Raw genomic sequence first — 20,386 nt, forward strand, 5'->3', positions numbered from 1 at the left:
TCTGAGATGGATTTCTACACACACGCACACACACCCCATATTTAGGCTTAACATGGTGACTCTTAGACAACCCTGGAGTAGAGGTGCCCACCTAGGTAAGCTGCAGAATATGCAGCTGCTCTCTCAAATTGGATACAGCTTCTCTGTAACTGAAACCCAAAGCCAAAAGTGATGGAATTAGAAAACCACATGGTAAGTACAAGGCAAATCAAATCCTTGATGCATGTCTATGCAAATAAAAAGGCATCTTAAATTCTGGGAAACATAAACCTGATAGCAGTTCTGTGGAAAGCAAAAGCAGCAAGAGTAAAGCCATGCCAGCAGCTGCAGAGTGCCTCAAAGCTGTTTTCAGATGTGTGAAACAGTGCATTACCCAGCTGTAAGAGCCTGCCAACAGGCTCTTGGCCCCCTATCTGAAGTAGGGCTTCATTTAGCTAAATTTTAAGTCACCAGTTCTAGTCCCTAAAGAGAGGGGAGCCAAAATCCAGCAGAATAGGATTTTTATCCCCACCACGTATAATTTAACTTAATCAGGATTTTACAAAAACTCTAAAAGAAGGAACTTCAGTTCTGGCAAATGATGCTATGCTGCCCTGCTAGGACACATCACCTTTTAAAATGCAAGCAGATAAACAGTCCAAATTGCATCTGCTGTTACAAGTGATTGAAATTACTGTAACATATCTTGAATCCTCTGCTGATTGGTGAAGGGGCAAACACCCCTAAATATTAACCCTAAATCCCTTCTACTCTTAAAAACTGCTGATAACAACCTTGCTCTTCCCTACAGCATGCGTGTTAAGTCAGGGTTTGCCACTCACACAAAAAACAACACTAACACAACACATTAAGGTTATTCATCTTCTTAGAGGAAGAGAATCAGTTCCCACCAAACTCCAATCAAAAGCTGAAGGCTACAAACAGTACTAAGTTATAAGGCTGCACTATTCTAAGTTATCCTTCACTTACATTCCCACACTTCATTTTATCAGAAACACATCCCTAAGAGATACTTGGTTTTGTCCCAACCCCCCTCCCACCTCCCCAACGTGCATCAGCTGTTCTGGCAATATGCTTCCCTTCCAAGCCCCAGATCTCTTGAAAGCAGTTGTGAATCTGAGAACATAATGGCTTGACATTCAACCGTGAGTATTTGGAGAGAGATCTCTCTTGCTCACCACCCAGCACAGTATGCTAACTCAGCCATCAGCACCCAATGCTAGTTATTTTCAGGGCAGCATGATCTTCAGCAGCTCTCCAGAACGCACAGAGAGCCGCTGGGAGTTTTCTGAGATATTTTTGGATCCCACAACACATCGTGCTGCTGCTCACACTAGGAGAAACCCAAAGCACTTCTGTTCCCCCATCAGGCAGGTCACCTGCAGTGCAGTATACCAGCAATGCCAAAAGTAAGCCCTAAATTCCCCACAGTGGAAGCACAACTGCTGTTTAACAACAGAAGATCTGTCCATAATTGGATCCAGGGATTTTAAAACTACTGTATCTACAAACCACTTTAATAAAATTGTAAGAGTTACTTAAAAACAGAAACCTAGGTTCTTTTACAGCAGTTTATGGTAATAGTCTTTACACTCTTAGTTAGCTCCTCCAATGAAAGCACTCCCATTTCTGTATTTCAATGTCCTTCCATCATGCCTGGACACGAAATGAGATGGCTTTAATTAACCAGAACAAAACTCCCATTCAGAAAGGTGGATTTTTAGGCACAACCACCAGTCCTGAACTTCAGACCAAAACTCAGTATGAGCATGTACTCTTGAGCAGACTAGAACCCAGCTCACTCAAGGGCAATATTACATGTACAAGCAATATTGGAGGCTTTGGGTAATATGTTCAACCAGAAGTTATGTTATCACATCCTTGCTTCTTGCATCCAATTAAGTTAGCTCATTATTGGTTCACTTCACCTGAATCGCACTGGCATGAATTACACCACAGTATTACATGCTGACTTGAATTCTTACCAGTTTAAACCCAAACAAGTGCTCAGTAACGCACAGAATAATAATAATAAAGAGGAATGTGGCAATAATAGCAAAAAATATCCAGTGAAATCACAGTTTCTTAACTCTCAGCAGTTCAGTTGCACACCAGCATTACCCTGGGGTCCTATCCCATTTACTTGCAGCCAAAGTTAAGGTTCTCTACAGCTAAAACTGTAAGATTAAGAGGTATCAATCCTGACTTTCACTTGTACATATCAGTTAATTTCTCCACTTTCTACTCAAAACGCAGCACCTCACCCCAGCGTATATTATGCAAGTTCAGGGGGACAAATACATCAAGGTGATTGTAAATTGTATCCATGAATTCAAGCTGACCATAAATATGCAGATTAAGGAAAAAAACCTGTTAGTATTTAACTTAAATCCCTATCAGTCAATCAATTCCTTTAAGGCCTTTCATGAAGGGGAAGAGCCTCCCCACTTAGCAAACAGCCTTTTTTAAAAACAAACACAATGAAGTCTACTTTGTTGATTCACTCTTTCAGTTACTAGACATGGCTTGTTTGCTGTCACCCAGCACAAGCAGTTGAGTATGTACTGTATGTACTAGCCCTCACTAAATTAACCCTGAACTCAGATCCAAGAGAACTTCTCAAAAGAAAGAAATAATTTCTGAAGTTGAGCACACAGCTATGACAACAGCCCAGTTTTAATACTCCTTTGATTTTCCAGTTATAGAATTTTACAATTTCTTTAACTAATGAAGAGCTACATGGGTAACAGTTAGAAACAGAACCCTTTGACAGGAGGTGTTTTTTAAAAATTGCATTTGACCACCAACCCCAGAACTCTGTACTTACACATCATGGCACCAAGAGAAACAGTCCCAACCAACACCAACTGATACCAAGGCTAGATATACCACAGTTAAATACAAATGTATGCATCATCACACTGGTTAGGTGGAAAGACAAAGATGAAAAGAGCCAGTTAGTAAAGGGCTACTATCACATCAAACCTGAGCAAAGGAGAAGAGGTTACTTCCTCTGCTCACTACGGACCTACACACAACTGTTAACAGGGGCACAGGGAGAAAACATTTCATTTGCACGGTTACACCAAGGTGGGTGAATGAGGACATGTGCAAGCAGGAGAAAAAAGTTGGAAGAACAAAACCAGGACAAAAGCTAACATGCAGAGGTTACTCTAGCACTGCTAAGCAACCCTAAATTCCTCTAAGTGGTTTGTTCCATTTAATTTAAAGCTTTCCCAATAGAACATATGCAAGGGAATTTGTAGTTCAAGTTTCCCTACTTAGCTGCAAGTAAAAGTACTGAAGCTACAAGAAATAAATCACAGGCCAGCATTACATTTGAGCTTATCCTACTGCCTGCATAGGAATTTTTTATTTGAAGAAGACAGATAAGTACTCCTCAGTTTATGAGGAAACAATAGAAATTACACTTCACTGAGATTGTTCAAACACTTCACTGCTTATTCCATATGTCTGCACATACACAAAAAAATCTGAATATTCCAGGGCTTAAGTATAACAAGACAAAACACTAGAGTAGAGAAATGCCCAGTTGTGACTCACTGCTCTGACATACCTGCAGCACAGCAACACCACAAGAAACTAATCTTTTTGCACATTACTCCTAGCTAACCCTGAATGATAAAATATCCTGAATGCAAGTATTTCTGTTAACATGACCATTCACATGAAACCCAGACATTTACAAAGTATTCCTTCCGCTTTTTGGAAGATTCCTGTCAACCTCGAAAGCTTTCTCAAGATCAAAACTGAAAGCATTAAGGAATAGAAAAAATTTTCATTCCCACCTGCAGTTGGCATAACAAAGCGTAATTTGTCACGTCACGCTGACAAGCATGAAGCACCTGGCACAAGCTGTCTCAAGAAAAGCAATGCTTTAATATTAAGATGCAAAATCAAAAACTGAACCTGTAGCAGCAGAGGGTTCTTCAGTTCTGACAGTAACAGGGGAAGACTCAGTGTCTCCAATGTTTTCTTGTAAACTGGCATCCGTGCTGAGTACCGTGCTATGCGATGTGTTTCCAGGAGATGCTTGCTCACTGAAACTTTGGTCAGACTCAACAGGACCTTCTAACTGGTCTAGAAGGTAAGAAAAGTTCAGATTGAGTAAAATGCACACAAGTGTATTTCAGAATACCAGTGTGCATGGTCATCACATTATAGACAAGTGTCTATCCACGTTCAGACTGCTTGCTGATGAATTAACACAAAGTTGGCATTGCATAATACAGCTCCCTGTATTTACCCTCTAAATTTAAGAGGGTAAAAAAACCCAAAACATACTCATCTACAATGAGCTAGTAGCCTGTGGGATAGGTACACTCAACACCACTATCAGAGCTTCCCAAAAGGGAAAGCACACCGTACTAAAATTGAGTATCATCTCCCAGCAGTTAAAAAAAAATAATCTTCAGTGTTTTTAGTGTTCAAGAGGAAGATTAAACTGTAGATTTAGTATACAAATTATTTCTTGAATCAACAGAAAGTTGAAGATTACTTCACTTTCCCAAGGGTAGCCCACATCTCTTCAAAAACTTTTCCCTCCAAGTCTTTTGACAAACAGTGCAGCTCTCCCCCTTAATGCAGCTGAGATCAGCCACTCATCCTCCTACTGAAAATTCATCATATATACAAAGTAAATAATAGTTACTGGTTGAGAGGAATTCAACATCAAAACAAGCTTTCCTTTACAGTGCAGTTACTGAAATCAGGTTTTAACTTCAGACATACAGTGAAAGTGTTGCAACAAGACTTTCACACCACCATAAATTCAGAGCACATCAGGAAGCTGGCTTACCCTTCTCAGACTCCTTTGGGTTAGATACAGTGTCTTTCAAAGACTGAACTTCTGTTGAAGTTGTGACATGATTTGTATTTAAAATCTCATGGCTAACACCAGATGAGAGTCTTGAAGATCGCCTCCTGATCTGTTCTTTTTCATGGTTATCTGAGGAGTTCTTCAATTTTTCCTGAGCTAAAACAGAGAAATCTCTTGCAACTGTGAAGGCATAGGATTGCTGAACAACTCATGAAGCAACTTCAAAGATTTCCCTCCCAGTAACATTTTGAAAGTTTTTAAGGACTCAGTTTAACAGCAAAGACAAACACCCCTGGTGATGAGACCTCTCTCTAAAAGCTACAGTGATACCAACAGTTACAAATAAGGAGAGGAAAAGTTTATTTTACAAGTCTCAATAATTTCTTTAGATAACAGATTAAAGTAATGATTTTTTTATTTAACAATTTTCGTTATGAGGTTTTAATAACCCTTCAGGGTATCAGAGGCAAATATAATCACTGTCTTTTCTTGAGGGCTTGTGGCTTCTCTATCCAAATAGATATTTGAAGATTGAGGAGGTAATTCCAGTATGACAATGATATGAGTAGTCAATTTAAGACAAAATTCAGTGAGTTCTTCTACTTCGTGTATCACAGTTAAACTTTATTACTACATACTTTTCCTTGCTTTGGCTTTAAGAATTCCTATGTACAAATCCTGTGAGAGTTCAATACCACAAACACTCACACAAGTTTCTTTCAATCCTGGGACGCTTTGAAGGAACTTCACCTCCTTTTGGTATTTTCCGACGTCTTAACTCCAAGGCTATGGGCTGCAGTGTCTGGGAACTTGGCTCTACATATTTAGATAGAGAACAAAAGAAGGTTAGATGTAAAGCCGGCAAGCTTCACAGTGTAAATTCATAAGTCTTGCTACTCAAAATGCTAGGTCTTCATGAACAGCTTCACCTGTACATATTAGCATTTAATCTTCCTGCAGACGTACATTACTGGCCTAAATCCAATCTCACACCAAAGCATTACAATTCCGTGTGCGAGTAAAAAATACGCTCTCAGTTGCCTAAGCCAAGTCTGAAGATCTGAAAAAACTGAGACATTTCTAGACACTGAAACTGTGGACAGAAAATAAACATCTCTGTTAAATTGCCCAAAGGTTTCTGACGATAGTATGCAGAGTTAAATTCAACCACATACCTGTTGGAGGTGTTATTGGTGGCCTTCCTCGTTTTCGTTTAGTTTCTTTCACGTTTTCCTGTGGACTCTTTACGTTGTCATTCTCAGGCTTCTTCTCAATTTGTGTATCTATTGAATATTCCATATCATTCTCTGATATATTCTCTTTATCTTCTTTTCCATTCTTAGATATATTCTTCTCTGAGACCTTGCCTTTTTCTGAAACAACTATCAATTTCCCCTCTTTATCAGATTGCTTAACCCTTTTTTCAGTCTTTAATGTCTTTTCATCCTTGTCTTTCTTTGCATTACCTGTTGCTTTCCTCTGTTCTTTAAATTTCTCCCGCTTTTCAGGAGATGACGGAATTTCATTACCTCTTTCTTTAGGCTTGGCATTACCCACAATGTTCTAAAACAAAGAGAATGATATATGAAAATTAACTTGCTGCAACCTTAAAGTCATCCCTCACCTTTGCATTTAGCAGACCTGCATTTTTGCCAACTTTTCAAAGGATGAAAGCATATACTTTACAGTAATCCTTCAGATTAAAGGCACTTATCTGTTTAAAGGCCCGTGCAGCAGGGGCACACTGCTGTAACACGACAGCAAAACAGAATCATTCCATTGACAGCCCAATAGCACAGGAGATGCACTGTGCCTCAGTTCCCATGCATAGGCTGGGCCCAGGAACAACTCCATAGCTGCATGTCAGCTTGAGTGGTGCTGCTTAGGGCACCGCGGGAGGAGCGGAAGCCAAGAGCACAGGGAAGGGCAAACACCTCCATCACCTGGCTGCAGAACTTGTCCTCCTCCTTACACAGAAGAGTTTCAAAATAAACAAGCACTTAGGTTGTTACTATCACTGCTAAGGACAAGTGCTAGGCAGTCATCAACCTCTGCTTGTGTTTAAAAATAAAGCCAACACACTGCAACCATTTTAAACATCAAAATCTTTAGTAGTCCCTGGGCAGAAAGCTACTGATAAAATGCTTAAACAACCTCATTTTTACATTATGATTATACAGTAACAGAAAGCCAGGAAGACCATCCCTGTATCTACAGTACATCATTACTGAACACCCTTTCCATTTTGTGGTCATAATTCATTCCAGCTGCTTATGGTGGAGGACATCAGCTTTGTTTTCCCTTCTTTCCAACACCCCTGCTAAAGGCTATTCCGGAGCTCCTCTGCTCTGAGGAACAGAAGCCTTCTGAGTCTAGATTAATAATTTATATCTGATCACATGTCAAGACTGCCTTTGGTTTAACTGCCTTCCCTCTGTGTTGCCTGGTAACTTGCAGCATCAGCGAGCAAACAGATTCCTTCCCAGCCACAGCCCTGCCAGGCACAAGTCTTTCATCCTCTCACAAAGAAAAGGCACTGGTGCCCAAGCACAACTTTTATAGGATCACAAGATATCACAAGAAAGAAAGAAAAAAAAAAAGATGTATGCTCCTTGAATAACACAGTTGTGGGAGAAGCCTCATAAATCAGTTAAAAAAAAAGCAAAACAAAAATACCGCCCAAACCCATAACACCTCACATTCAACAAAGCAACCCTCCAACACCGGGTTTCATTAGTTCTGCTACTCACAGAGCTGTCTGATATAATGCACAAACAGTCTTAATCATCTGTGCAAATAGTAAAATGCTTATTATGACAGTTCATAGTGTATGTTGTTTTCACTGTGGAGGGACGTTATCATTAAAGGTTTTTGTTTTTCAACCAGGGTCTTCATGGCTATCCTACTCCAGAACACAAGCTCTTTCTTCCACTGTCAGCTTGCTGCTGCACCCAAATTCACCTTGTGAACAGAACAAAATGCTGTAGAATGCAAAAAGAAAGCCTCCTAGCCAATGGTTAAATATGCTTTGAAAGGAACACATTTTCTCCATCTAAAACCATATGGAAACCTGAAGCTCTCTCCATAGGAAAGAAAAGAGACGGAATTCTTATGAAGAATACAATATTTTTCAGTATTGCTCATTTTTATGTGTTTAAGATTAAATATGGCAGTAATGTTTCTCATTGCAATGAAAACTCTTCCAGTAGATCTCTTGTGAGTATGAGTCAACCTGAACCAAGCACAATTATTAGCCTTTGAAAGCTATTAAGAACACTTCGTTGCAAGTCTGAAATGGTTTTCACTCCCAGCCTGGCAGACAAACCTACAGACCTCCAAGGAGCAGCACATCTCTTCACAGCAGTGAGAGATTACATTTCTGTCTACTCATAATTCACCTTTTGAACCAGAATTTTGAGACTTAAGTTGGTAAGAGATCTCTTTTTCAAACTAAAAAAAAAAAAAAAGCAAAATGCATGACTGAAAACACAGGCTACAGCAACACCACAGAAACACGTGGCAAGATCACAAATGAAACCATTCCTTTAATGAAAAGGATTCTGAAGCAGGTACTTAGAATTGTTAACCAAGTCACACATGAGTAGAATTTGTCATCCCTTCCTACAGCGTCCATGTGAAAACTGAATAGAAACCAGTTCTTTCATCCAAAAAAGACTGGATTCTCCTAAAAGGATCCAGCGCAGGGCTACAAAGATGATAAAGGGCGTGGAACACCTCCCTTATGAGGAAAGGCTGAGAGACCTGGGGCTGTTCAGCCTTGAGAAAACAAGACTCAGAAAGGATCTGATCCATGTCTATAAATATCTAAGGAGCAGGAGGCAAAGGGACGAGGTCAGACTCTTCTCAGTAGAGTGTGGTGACAGGACGAGGGGAAACAGCCACAAAGTGAAGCATAGGAAGTTCTGCACAAATGTGCATGGGAACTTCTTCACAGTGCAGTGATGGAGCACTGGAGCTGCACACAGAGCTGGTGGATCTCCTCTGGAGACATTGAAGACCCACCTGAACGCTGAGCTGTGCAACCTGGGCTGGGAGCTGCTCTGGCAGAGGGTTGGACTAGATCTCTAAAGCTCCCTTCCAACCCCTATAACTCTTGTCCTGATCATCACAGAATCACAGATGTTGACCTCTCACTCATGCTTCCCATTGTAAGCTGAATATCAAACGTGCAGAATAGAGAATGCAAAAGGTGGTAGAAGAGACAAATCATAGAGATGTAGATGTTAATTAAATTTATGCTCCTAAAGCAATGAAACCAAAGACCAATAGACAACTTCCTTAAAGAACCTGAGACAAACAAGTAGTTACTCTGGGAAAGAAAAAAATAAAATCTGTCCACTTCATAGCTCTCAACCCTTGTTTAAGTATATATTTAAGTATATATGAATCATGAAAACCATCTCTAACAGCTGACACAACCAAATCCATTTTCAACATCCCATTAGCTTTGGTATGTAAATTCAGAATCTTCCAGTGATACTTTTTCTTTTTAAATAGAAGTCTGACCTCTTTAGTTCAAGAAATTCATAAGCACATGGGCCTGAAAACTTTGTAAAACAGGCCATGAAGACTTGCACAACCTTTCCATTTTGATGGATTGTATCTCAAACGTACTGTATTTTGGCATTAGAGAAGTTTTACACACATCATATTTCATAATTCAGCAAACCCAACCATCAATTTTTGTAGTATGAACACATTACTCACCTGATCTTTGGAAAAAGCTTTGACATGAATGTTTTTAACAGTCTGAACTACACCATCATAAAATTTCACAGTGTATGTACCTAGAGTTTGAAAACAAGATATAAAAGATTAAAAATCAAAAGGTATTTAACAAAGTACCTATTAGCAGCTCCAATAATGGAGCTGCATACTAGCTCTAGAAAAAAGCTGCTTTGCCACTCTCATTAGAAAGTTTAGAAGTCATTTCACAGGACATACAAAGGAAAAATAATGAAATTAAAAAACAAAAATTATAGCAAGCACAAAAAAATCTACATGTCTAAGCTTGAGAGTTTGTGCTTAGATATACTCTTGTCAGAAAACTCCAAAACACTGAGTGGTCCTCAGGATCATTAAAGGTCAGATCTTCTCCTTGATCTTACAACAGCACAGAGAAAGCACAGCACAAGAACAAGTCCTTGCTTACTGACATTCAAAAAGAAGCACAGCTGTGCTTTCAAGGTCTTCTATTTGCAAAGAGTTTTTGCAGCTTTTACGCTAGGTTTAGTATAAATATATTATCAAGGGATGCATGTAGTTAAGAAACAATTTCCCTTGGGTATATATTTAAAGCAATTACTGACTGGATATTCCAGAAGATTCTTATCTCCTAGAAAGGATAATTTAAAAGAGTTGATGGCAGATTAAGATACACAATTCAAAGAAATTTCTCACAGTTGCCTTCTGTCTGTTGTACTTTCTCCAACTATGCAAAAGGGCTTGAATGCAACCATAATTATATTACTATCAAACAAAGAAGTAGTGACCCCTTACCATCCTTGTTAACAGAAGTTACTTTGGCTGGATAGAAGCGACAGTCAGACCAGCATGCCAACACCTGATCATTTATATGAAAACCCTGTAAGACAACATTTAAAAGCACTTTCATCTGAGAAATACAGAAGTATACCACCTCATTAAAACATTAGAATGTATAGCTTTCCAGTATTTAAAAATAGCTCTCAAAACCTACACAGCAGGCAATGCAGCAACAGTGAAGCGTTTCAATGGTTATACGGGTGAAGTGCACATTAAACAGTTTCATGTGCTCAAACGTCCTTTATTTTCTACTTACTGCACACCCTTCTTCCTCATGCAATCCTTCTTTTCTTAACTGTATTTTCTCTAAAGGACGTAAATAAGGACTGTCCCAACAAAACCATTCATCATATCTATGGTTCCACCGTTTGAAATGGATAAGTACTTTTCCTTCCTCATAATCAATTTCTTCAATGTGAGCTGGATACCTGGAGAAAAGGCAGAATATTTCAGTTAAGAAGATGTTTACTCTAACTGCAATACAAAGCATTATACACAGACGGCCTTCTGCATAATCAAAAGCAAAACAGCTGAAGATCACCTGATCTGGTGTGATGAGGATCCATATCTCCTTATTTAGGAAGCATTAGTTTCTACAGTCTTAGTACTATTTGACACATCACTTGTGTCAACAGTGAAGATGCTACAGATGACCTGGAGTTCAGTACAGAATGAATCCCAACACTGAACAAAGACAAACACCAGATGCAGAAAGAGGAAACAACTGAAAACTTTCAGCCTGGGGTAGAAAAAAAACTGCTAGAGATCAATAAAACAAAACAAAAAAAAGCCTTCCACATCCCTTGAAAATTTACACGTACCCAGAACTGACGGCTTCAGCTCTCTCTTATAAAGAGCAACACTTGGATGTCAACACAACCACTTCTCTCAGAGATGCCCATTAACACCTCACAGATCATTTTTTCAGTTTAACAATAGAATTCCAGCAGAGATGCTAAACACAAATTTCGTTTTAGATTCTTAAAGTTCATCTTCATAGTCCTAGGACTTTCAAATATAAAGTGCTTCATGGATTAAAAGTATAGGAATCAGAGAAAGGTCAGATTCATTTGTTCCTAACCAAGAAGACCTTAATTCTTTAATTGCATTGGTAATATGTAACTTAAGCACGTATTTCAGAATCACGGCATTTTTCACTATTTTAACTGAAGATAACATCCCAAGTACCAATATTTCCCCCTCTACCATAATAGCTCTGGGAGGAAACACTCACTTGTCAATGTTTGCAGTTTCCTGGAATTAAAGCGAGACCCTGAAAAGCCTGAAGGAAAAGCTCAAATCCACAAGCACTCTTCACTTGACAAATCACAATTAAAAAGGCAGAATAAGTGATAGGGGCAAAGAAAAAAAAAAAGGATTTAGCCCAATGCTAGAAATAAAGCTATAAAAAGAAAAATTACTTAAAAGAAAGATTATCATTAAATAAAATCTTACATAGATTAAAAGAAAGGTTACCCATAACCGAAATTCTTCAGAATATATAGGTCACATCCATTCACAACTTGTCAAAAAGAGCTAAAAGTATGCCATGCCAGAGACTTACACTACAACCAAAGACCAAGGCCCTGCCTAATACTCAATGCCACATACCTCAAGCTATGCCATTAGTTCATCCCAGTATATTATCAGAACACGTGTAGCACAGGCTGTGGAGGAGAGAGAAAGACAGATGGGATACACTTATGGTAGGGACATCTTAGCTCCTTCTTTCTTAGGATGTGACTTTTTTGTTTGCATGATGGCCACTGCATGCTGTATTTAGTTAAGCCCCAAACTGCTCTGCACAGGTTCACAAGGCGGAAGGATTTGAAGTCTTTTCACACCTAATATGGTTCTTTCATAGACAGTTTACTCTTCAGTATCTCAGAAACTGCACAGTACTCAGTACAAGCAATGACAGCAACCCATATACAGCTCCCTGCACAGAACAGAATTGGGGGCAGGAATTCCCAGGTCCTCTCAATGAGAGGCCAGCAGAAGGAAGTTCTTGCCATCAGGACTGGGGCTCATCCAGATTTTTAAAGATCAAGGGAGACAGCGATAAAGATGACTGAGAACTGACTCAGCACAAAACCTAGGTATGTTCCACACAGACGTCCATCCCTGGGAAATACACTCAATCTACTAATTTTCTCCTCTGAGGAGAGACATTCCCAAGCAGCAAAAGCCAGTAAACTACCATCCAAGTCTGCTCCCTTCTTCAGACAGGGAAAGGAGGAACAGGAGACTTCACCACAAGAGTCATCACCCCAGAAGCATGCAGCAGTGTCATCAACACCTAGCTCACCTCACCTTCTGAAGGCTCCCAGATGGTGGGAGTTGTGCTGATCCATCAATAAGAGTAGCAAAAAAATAAAAACCCACTTCAGCCTGGTCAAAAGGTAAGTGAACCAGAGCCCTCAGGCAGCTCCTGGCTAATGTACTGCAATATCAGCGAGCCTCCCCTTACTGAAGTCATCACCCTCAGCAAACAGATGCTCAGTGCTTGACTGAAACAGTAAATCCGTTAGAACCTATATTACATCCAGCCAGAAAATTCAATGCCTCCCTGGTGTTACCTTCCTCTTGGACACAAAGCAGCACAGTGCTGCCTCGTGACTGGCAACTTGAAAGTGAAGACAAAAAGGTTTCCAGGTTCTCAACAGCTCTGAGCACAAGCTGACAATGCAGGCTTCCATCCTCCAATATTTCTTCCCTGTCCTTCAGGATCTTGAGAAAGCACGCTGCATCAGGATGCACAAGCCCTCACAGATCTACACAGAAGGTGAGTAATACAGGATATCCATGGAAACAGACATGTCATGGGATAGAGGCAATCTAAGGAATTCAAGCTGGTTTATCAAGAAAACACAACATGGAAGGTTTTACAAAGTGAAAAGCAAGAGAGCTGACAAAAAGAATACAGCCTGCCACATGTCTGGGTATGGCCCCTCTACCAGAGCACGGAGGAATAATTAAACTGGCTTCAAGGGCTTTCAGGACAGATAACTGATTTGGAGCAAGAGATTCTCAACTGAGGTTGCTCTGAATGTTTATGTAACCCACTAAAGAGCCAGCTGAAATCAGCTAACTTCTGATTTATCAGGAGACCAAAACAGTCTTCCAGCTCAATCCAAAATGATCAGCAAGTCTGTATCTCCCAAGGCCTTATACCTCATGAGTTAAGTAAATAATAAGGGGAAACATGCAAGAGACAAGAACAGTAGCAATTAATTCCCACAACAACCCAAGCAACAATTGAAAACTTGAACAGCACAACTCCTAGCAGACCAGATTAACAGCAACTGACAACCTCAGGCTGCTGTTGTCAGAGCATAGCAAGCAACACGAAGATAGGTTTCTTGTAAGAGACATATGCAACCCTCTTCCCCTTTTCTATGAAGGAGTACCTAGAAATTCTAAGTGAGAGTGATGACTGAAGGAGCTCCCTTTTCTCAGGCCTGGACTAGTCCACCTCCCTCTACTTTTCCTATAGACAACACCTTTTCTCTTGGAGCCAGGAAGGCAATTTTGAGGAATGGAAACCTCCAGGAAGAGCAGTACTATGAAGGACAATAACTATGAATTTCTAAGTTTTCAGTACTTGACAGCATGAGCGACTACACTCATGACACTGATGATCTTTGCCAAAGCACAGCACTACAACACTCATTACACAATTAACTTTGATAGCAATACTCAAGAACCTTGACTAGAATCAAGTTTCTTCCCATCTATTTTACTTGCACTACAGATGGATGAACTTGAAAGAAGCATCATTAAAGTACAGAAACAAGAGATGTCACCATCTGTCTACCACAGGTAAGCAGTGTATTCATCCTCTTTTCATAAAGAAGTATCTGCAGACAGCCTGCAGTGAAGACTTTAAATGATTCAAAAAATTCATCTAGAGTGCAAAATTGCATTTCACAATTGCAATAGCCTAAGTCGAGAATTCGACGCAGCAAGGAAGTACGCGTAGGACAGGCATCATAGCCAGCCCTCCTGGGACCTCTTCTCAGGACTGCACCACCAGGGGAGTCTCTTCTTCCACCCTCAGAACTCCAGTACTGTGCACACCAAGTGATCTTCATGCATGCACAGAGGCACTGACTGATGGACACAGCTCTTCCCCTTCCAAGCCCTCAGGTCACATCACATACTGTCTCAGAGGACTTTCATGACATGTTCCCCATGTAAGACAAGTTTTAATAAACCAAACAAAAGCACCTAAGACAAGCACCACAAGCACCCACTGTGCTCTCTACAGTTTATAGGAGGTCATGCAGACAACCCCATCAGGAACTGAAGTATATGTTCAATATATTATGATCAAACATGCAGCAAAGCAACCCTTTGGTAAGGGACCTTGTTTTCTCTAAAAGATGCAACATCCACTTTGCACTTCAGCAAGCAGCAGCTGTAGAACAGACTCTTCTGTTGGGATGTGCAAATTTTTTTTGTGTAATAGGGCTGGAAGGTTGGCACCATTCAAACATACAGACACAGTGAACAAGCAGAACCAGCAGTGAAGGACACACGCCACTGCCACAAAGGCAGGTAAAATGGGCTCCAAGATGAAATACTTTCCAAAGCTCTACCAAAATTCAAGAAGCAACACTGGCACGCCAATTGACTGGTGTGTTTGGTACTGAGCACAGAAATCAATTGGCAGGCCAGCCCTCCATTCAAAGATGTGACTTCTGTCTAAACTCTAGAAAAGAAAACGGAACACAAAAACTGCCCGCAAGTAAAACCAGGACCTCTGAAGCTCTTGAATGAGAAGAACAAGCATGAGGAAACTGAAAGGTTTTGCATCCACACAGAAGGAGAGCATGGTGGCCATGCCACAGAGCAGTTCTGTTGACTCAGTGGCAGGTGACAGTACTGAAGAACAGCTTGTCTTCCTCTACAAATCCACACCTTCTAAGAATGGGACAGATAAGCATCCCTTGTCTGTCACTACAAACATTCCTAATCGAGAATTAGCCCCCAGATCTTATAGGATTTTGTTCACAACCCTTGAACATAAGGAGATCATCACTCAGGGAAATATTAGACTTTCTGATCCAGGTTTCAGGAGTTCAGCAAGGAAAAGAAAATATTCAAAACTGAAGAACTAGTAACTATATTATGATGTCAAAAAGTTGCAGAACACAATACACAAAGCAGATCATTAAAAAAAAGTGCTTGAATTTTGGATATATTACAAGTCTAAAAATAAAATTAAGCTAAGAAATGCATAGAAAGCAGTAGGTGTTGAATCCCATCCCAGACCACCAGGTTTCCCAGTGTAACAACTGTAACATGGATAGCCATGAACCAACCTATACTAAACTGTACCTCTACTAAACCTACACTGAGCAAAGGCTTAGAAGTCTTTTTTTTTTTTTTTTGTAGATATTCCCATTGTTCCTTGTATAAACAATACAAAAGACATAATTGACAAAAGACAGATTTGGACTGATGCCCTACTTACACATCTCTTCACACAGGAAAGGCAATAAAATCCAAGTACAATGTAGTGTTTGAGCTTCATGGTCTTTCCATGAAGAGCTTGCTTATTCACTGTTAACAATTCCATTCTACTTGTACATGAGGAGTAAAGAGATATTCTACACATGACACATTCTGGAACAAGTTCCATATGTCTCTAGGACAGCACTCAATCCTTCTGGGGTGCCCAGAGGTTTTCACAGTCACTTCTGACAGCTTATCCTGCCTCTATGTTCCAAAGCCTGATATTCAGTTATGTCAAATCCAGAGACTCTTAAATAAAAACTAACTACCTACTGATTTCTGCAGAGAAAAGACATCTTTAAGGCACTAACCACTTAGTGTTTAAGCACTCTTTGACTCCAGCAATTTTCAGTTAGGAGCATTACATCCTAAAACAAATAGAGTAAGTGGGCTAAAAGTTGGCCCAAGTTGACTTTCAGGCCCTTTCTCCCCTTCATGCAGTAGTTGACAAAAAAACCCATCCTTCCTCAGAACTCAAATCTGCAAGATAAGCACCACAGCACATTTCTTAACTGGGGTATTTCCCCACTCAGTACCCCAGCAGCTGACGGCCCCCAAGTCTACAAATCATAAACAGCAATGGGAAAAGAATCACTGAGGAACAACCCTAGGTATCCTGGTACTTCACAGGATTCATCTCCTCACAGTGCCTCTGCTATCATTGGTATCTAGCACAGGCTTCACAAGGTGAGTACAAAGTCCCATTAGGTGTGTGTAGCCCTTTTTCCCAGACACAGATAGCATGAGTACACCTCCAGAAATGCCAGCACAACACATCAGCAAGCATTGCCCATTCAAGCACTGGTATGTAAACTTCTACAAATTAACTACTTTCCTACAAACCAATGACAAGGACTCTAAATATGGTATTAATATAAAATGTTTAAGATATTAAAGACTTAGAGTTAATATAATATGAATGTTTTTGAAAAAAATACCAGTTTTTTAATCTGTCACGGGCTTCCAACTGGGCTCCCACCTCAAAGTTGATCCCTCTTCTATTCGGAGGATGTTTTGTCATTTTGTAATATCAACACTGCTGATTTTATTCCCCTGAAAAATGCAATTAAATATCAATCACTAATCAAGACACATACAAAATAAGCTTATGCACCATAACCCCCAAATCCTAGATGTTAAGGGACCTTAGTATTTCTTGTTCACAGAAAGTTATAATGGCAGTTGCTTCTAAGGAAGGGATTCCCAACTGACAGTGTATACAGAATCATAAAAAAAAAAAAAAGTTCAAAAGTGTAACTACCAGACCAGGAAAGACTGTAGCTCAACCTTTCTCCATCAGTCCAAGTTCCAGGTCAATTAAGAATTCTGCAATCCATGACTAAGACATAAAATCAAGAATCTTCTTCCCCCCCACCTCCCCTTCCTGGTTTTGATAAGAACAAGGAATCCAGTAAACAGGAAGCGGGCAAAAACAAAGAGAGTAGCAATCTTTCAATGTTAGTGAAATACTCTAGGAGATTATGTTACCTCATCACTACTAATGCAGTTCAAATAAATACTTAGTTAAAAAAAACCTGAAAGCTCTTTTTTCTTTTTTAAAGACCTTACCCATTCACACCACAAACATCCACATTTCCATCACAGACTCAAATCAATATAAATATCACTTTCTATCATTAGCAATCAAGTTTCACATCTCCAAATGCAGAGCATACACACATTGCTTAATGCTTGTAATGTAGGAGAACTTAGGGCTACAAGTTGATTCCCGACCTATTATACTTGCTATTCATTTTCTGAACAGGGACAAACAAAAACCAAGTACTCCAATACGTCACAAGAAGTACACAAATGAAGCTCTCTGCAGTGGATGACCTGAAGAAGGGGCACTTCAGCTCACCTACAGAAGGTGGTGAGGGGACATGCCGGCCTCCTGGCTGCAGCAGGGCTTCAACACAAACAAAAGCATGCTGGCTTCAGCAAGGAAGGCTGCACCTACAGCTTACACTAAATTAAGAAAGTAATGGAAGAGTATTGCAAGGGAAGTCTGAAAAAAACCCAAAAAAAGAACCAGCAGAAGCCATTTGATAACAGAATCTGCAGCCCCAGTAAATGTTAAGAAACTGAACTGTTTATTCTTTCCAGCTCGAGTCAGCTGAGCATCAGCATTTGCCAAAGCACACACTACACTGCACCAACTCAGTGAACACCCATGCAAGGCAGCTGATCATGAAGTTGAACAACAGCAGACACCTTAAAAGAAAATTTTAGATCTCATCACCTCCTCCCCCAAGTTCCCTCTCCCTCTCAGGCTCCTTTGGGTTCTCACAGCCCCCTGACCTGAGCTCAGCCCACCGCTTTCTCTGCTTGGCACGCTTTCTTTGCGAAGCAGGCTGTTCTCTTCACACACAGTTCATTCCAGGAACAGCTTCCTCAGGCAGACACACTTAGCAGAACATTATTCCCCAAAGCTGTAGGGGTTCTCTCTGCTCTTACTCCTTTTTTGTATTTGTAAAGCTTCTTACTCCACAATGACTATTAACAGCATTTCAGGAACGGATTCTCCAGAACACAGAGAAATTACTAGCTTCAATAGAGTATTTCCAAATCCATGTCACAAAAAGAACACATTTCTGCTGTTTAAAAGGCAAAGCCTTTCCCTTCCTGTAAGAGCTACCATAAGATAATTCAGATATAAAAGACTATTCAACTACTCAAACACCTGTACCTTCCTAACTTGTACTTACATTTCTATCAGGGTGTTGCAGAGGATAATATGCTTACATTAATACTTATCACTTTGGGGATTATGATTTTTCATCTTTCAGAACCAGCCTGCTCCCATGACCAGGGCCTGCATATTCTCATCTGCAGCAGTTCTTACACTTCTCATTTTTTAAGCTCCATCAGTGTTTAGTCCCAGATGTGGTGCACCAGGAAGTTTTAAAAGAAGAAAGTTCCTCTATAAACTGAAGTATCTATATTGTCATATAGAACGTAAGCAAGCAGTTATAGCAAACTCATGAGTAACAGCCTCTTATCTTCTCTCTGGAGACTGCAGAGTCACTGCAGTTTCCAAACCCTTCTCTACCTGCACATACAGCATTTTCCAGATCACCCACAAATGTGATAAAACCATTCCCTATGTACAACCACAACAAAACAAAACCTTGCCTTTAAACCAGTTCCACTTCCAAACAGAGTATTATTTCAGTACTTCCTAAGCAGTTCAAAAGGCAAATTCACTCCCATGATTCAGTCTCAACTCCTTCATTCTCTAGTATACCTGCATCAAACCCAGGGATCTCCTCCCATGTACCCAACAGAGCCCAACACACACACACACACACACAAAATGAGGACCTCAATGAATACCTGCAGTTCTCTGGCTAGATGAAGGAGCACGGTTAGCTTTGGCAAATTGCATCAACACAATACATAAATACTCAGTACAAAGCAGTATTTAGTTTTGTTTGGGATGGTTAAGATTGCTGCTCAGCTCCTATAACACATTCTGCATTACTGGGCATTCCATAGGGCTACAGAAGAGGAAGAAGGCAGGTAGGGCAGGTACCACATTAACTATTTTGCAGGTACCTGCAAAACTAGGGAGGGAAAGAAACCAGCAAGACTGTCCTGTGTCCACTGGAGAGGCAGCACAGGTGTAACTCAGCTCTGAGCTACTAAAGGAAGCACAAGATCTGAAATGTAGGCCCAATACAAGCAGCAGAAAACCCATGTGCATTTTGCTTCCTGTATGCATGAATTTTGCTTCTCACCCATATAGCAGCATAAGCAGTTTCTGTGCTAAGACGAGTAACAGGAGACTCCACAAAGCATAAGCTGATTGCCATTCACTCCAGCACTGTTTTGAATAACTGCTAGCATATCTACGTGCATGTTGCAGAACTGACAACAACCAAGTCCAATCACATTATGCACAGCAGGTTACTGCTCATCAACTACTTTTGACCTTATTTACACTATCTGCATACATCATGCAAAGCCTGGCATCTTCACCCGTGGTAAAACAATTAGAGCCTCACCCAATTCACCCCCTACGATATGCTTGCCCCCCTCTGGGATGGTCAGTGCAGAGAAGTCCATGGTCCCCACCATAATCAGAAGACCTTGCAAGTGGATGACCACAGCCATGCTGTGCTGAAACCACACACCTGCAGATGAGAAAAGGTAATGGCTGTATCAGGCTGCAAGACAGTACTTACAGACATTGCTTATATTATACAATCCTAGCAGCATCTTACAAAGAGTACATAAGTCTCACAAACATTAAACAGCACTTTAGAAAATTGTTTTGGTGCTGACTTGGGAAGTAGATTACAACAGATCTTACAACCTACAAAGTGTGCCTGCCCCTTGCCTACCAGGCTCTACACGCAGCCCCCCGCTGCCATGCAGTATGTCTCACTGTATTTTATCGTATGTTTAAAAAAAAGGAAATAAAAAAATCATCAGTTAATATTAACCTAGAGAGTTTCT

At 40.3% G+C, this 20,386-nt stretch overlaps 1 protein-coding gene across 9 annotated transcripts in view; it reads right to left on the reverse strand.

The window, feature by feature from the left end:
- The window catches only part of PHF20 (PHD finger protein 20), a 60,169-nt gene that overhangs the window by 32,835 nt on the left and 6,948 nt on the right, over positions 1-20,386 (reverse strand). For 5 of the 9 annotated variants that reach the window (XM_065754214.1, XM_065754213.1, XM_065754212.1 and 2 more), the window contains exons 4-10: positions 10,662-10,833; positions 10,361-10,445; positions 9,569-9,648; positions 6,016-6,403; positions 5,549-5,656; positions 4,820-4,996; positions 3,931-4,101 (exon numbers count right to left, since the gene is read on the reverse strand). In XM_065754214.1, coding sequence (XP_065610286.1) covers positions 3,931-4,101; positions 4,820-4,996; positions 5,549-5,656; positions 6,016-6,403; positions 9,569-9,648; positions 10,361-10,445; positions 10,662-10,833 — 1,181 coding nt within the window. Of the gene's footprint in view, positions 1-3,930; positions 4,102-4,819; positions 4,997-5,548; positions 5,657-6,015; positions 6,404-9,568; positions 9,649-10,360; positions 10,446-10,661; positions 10,834-16,863; positions 16,979-19,932; positions 20,062-20,386 lie in introns of all 9 variants that reach the window. The other 4 variants (XM_065754215.1, XM_065754209.1, XM_065754210.1 and 1 more) reach the window with 3 other exon arrangements.

This window comes from Cyrtonyx montezumae, unplaced genomic scaffold (assembly GCF_038088225.1).
Source record: "Cyrtonyx montezumae isolate F1298 unplaced genomic scaffold, pur_monq_1.0 scaffold_9, whole genome shotgun sequence".
NCBI lineage: Eukaryota > Metazoa > Chordata > Aves > Galliformes > Odontophoridae > Cyrtonyx > Cyrtonyx montezumae.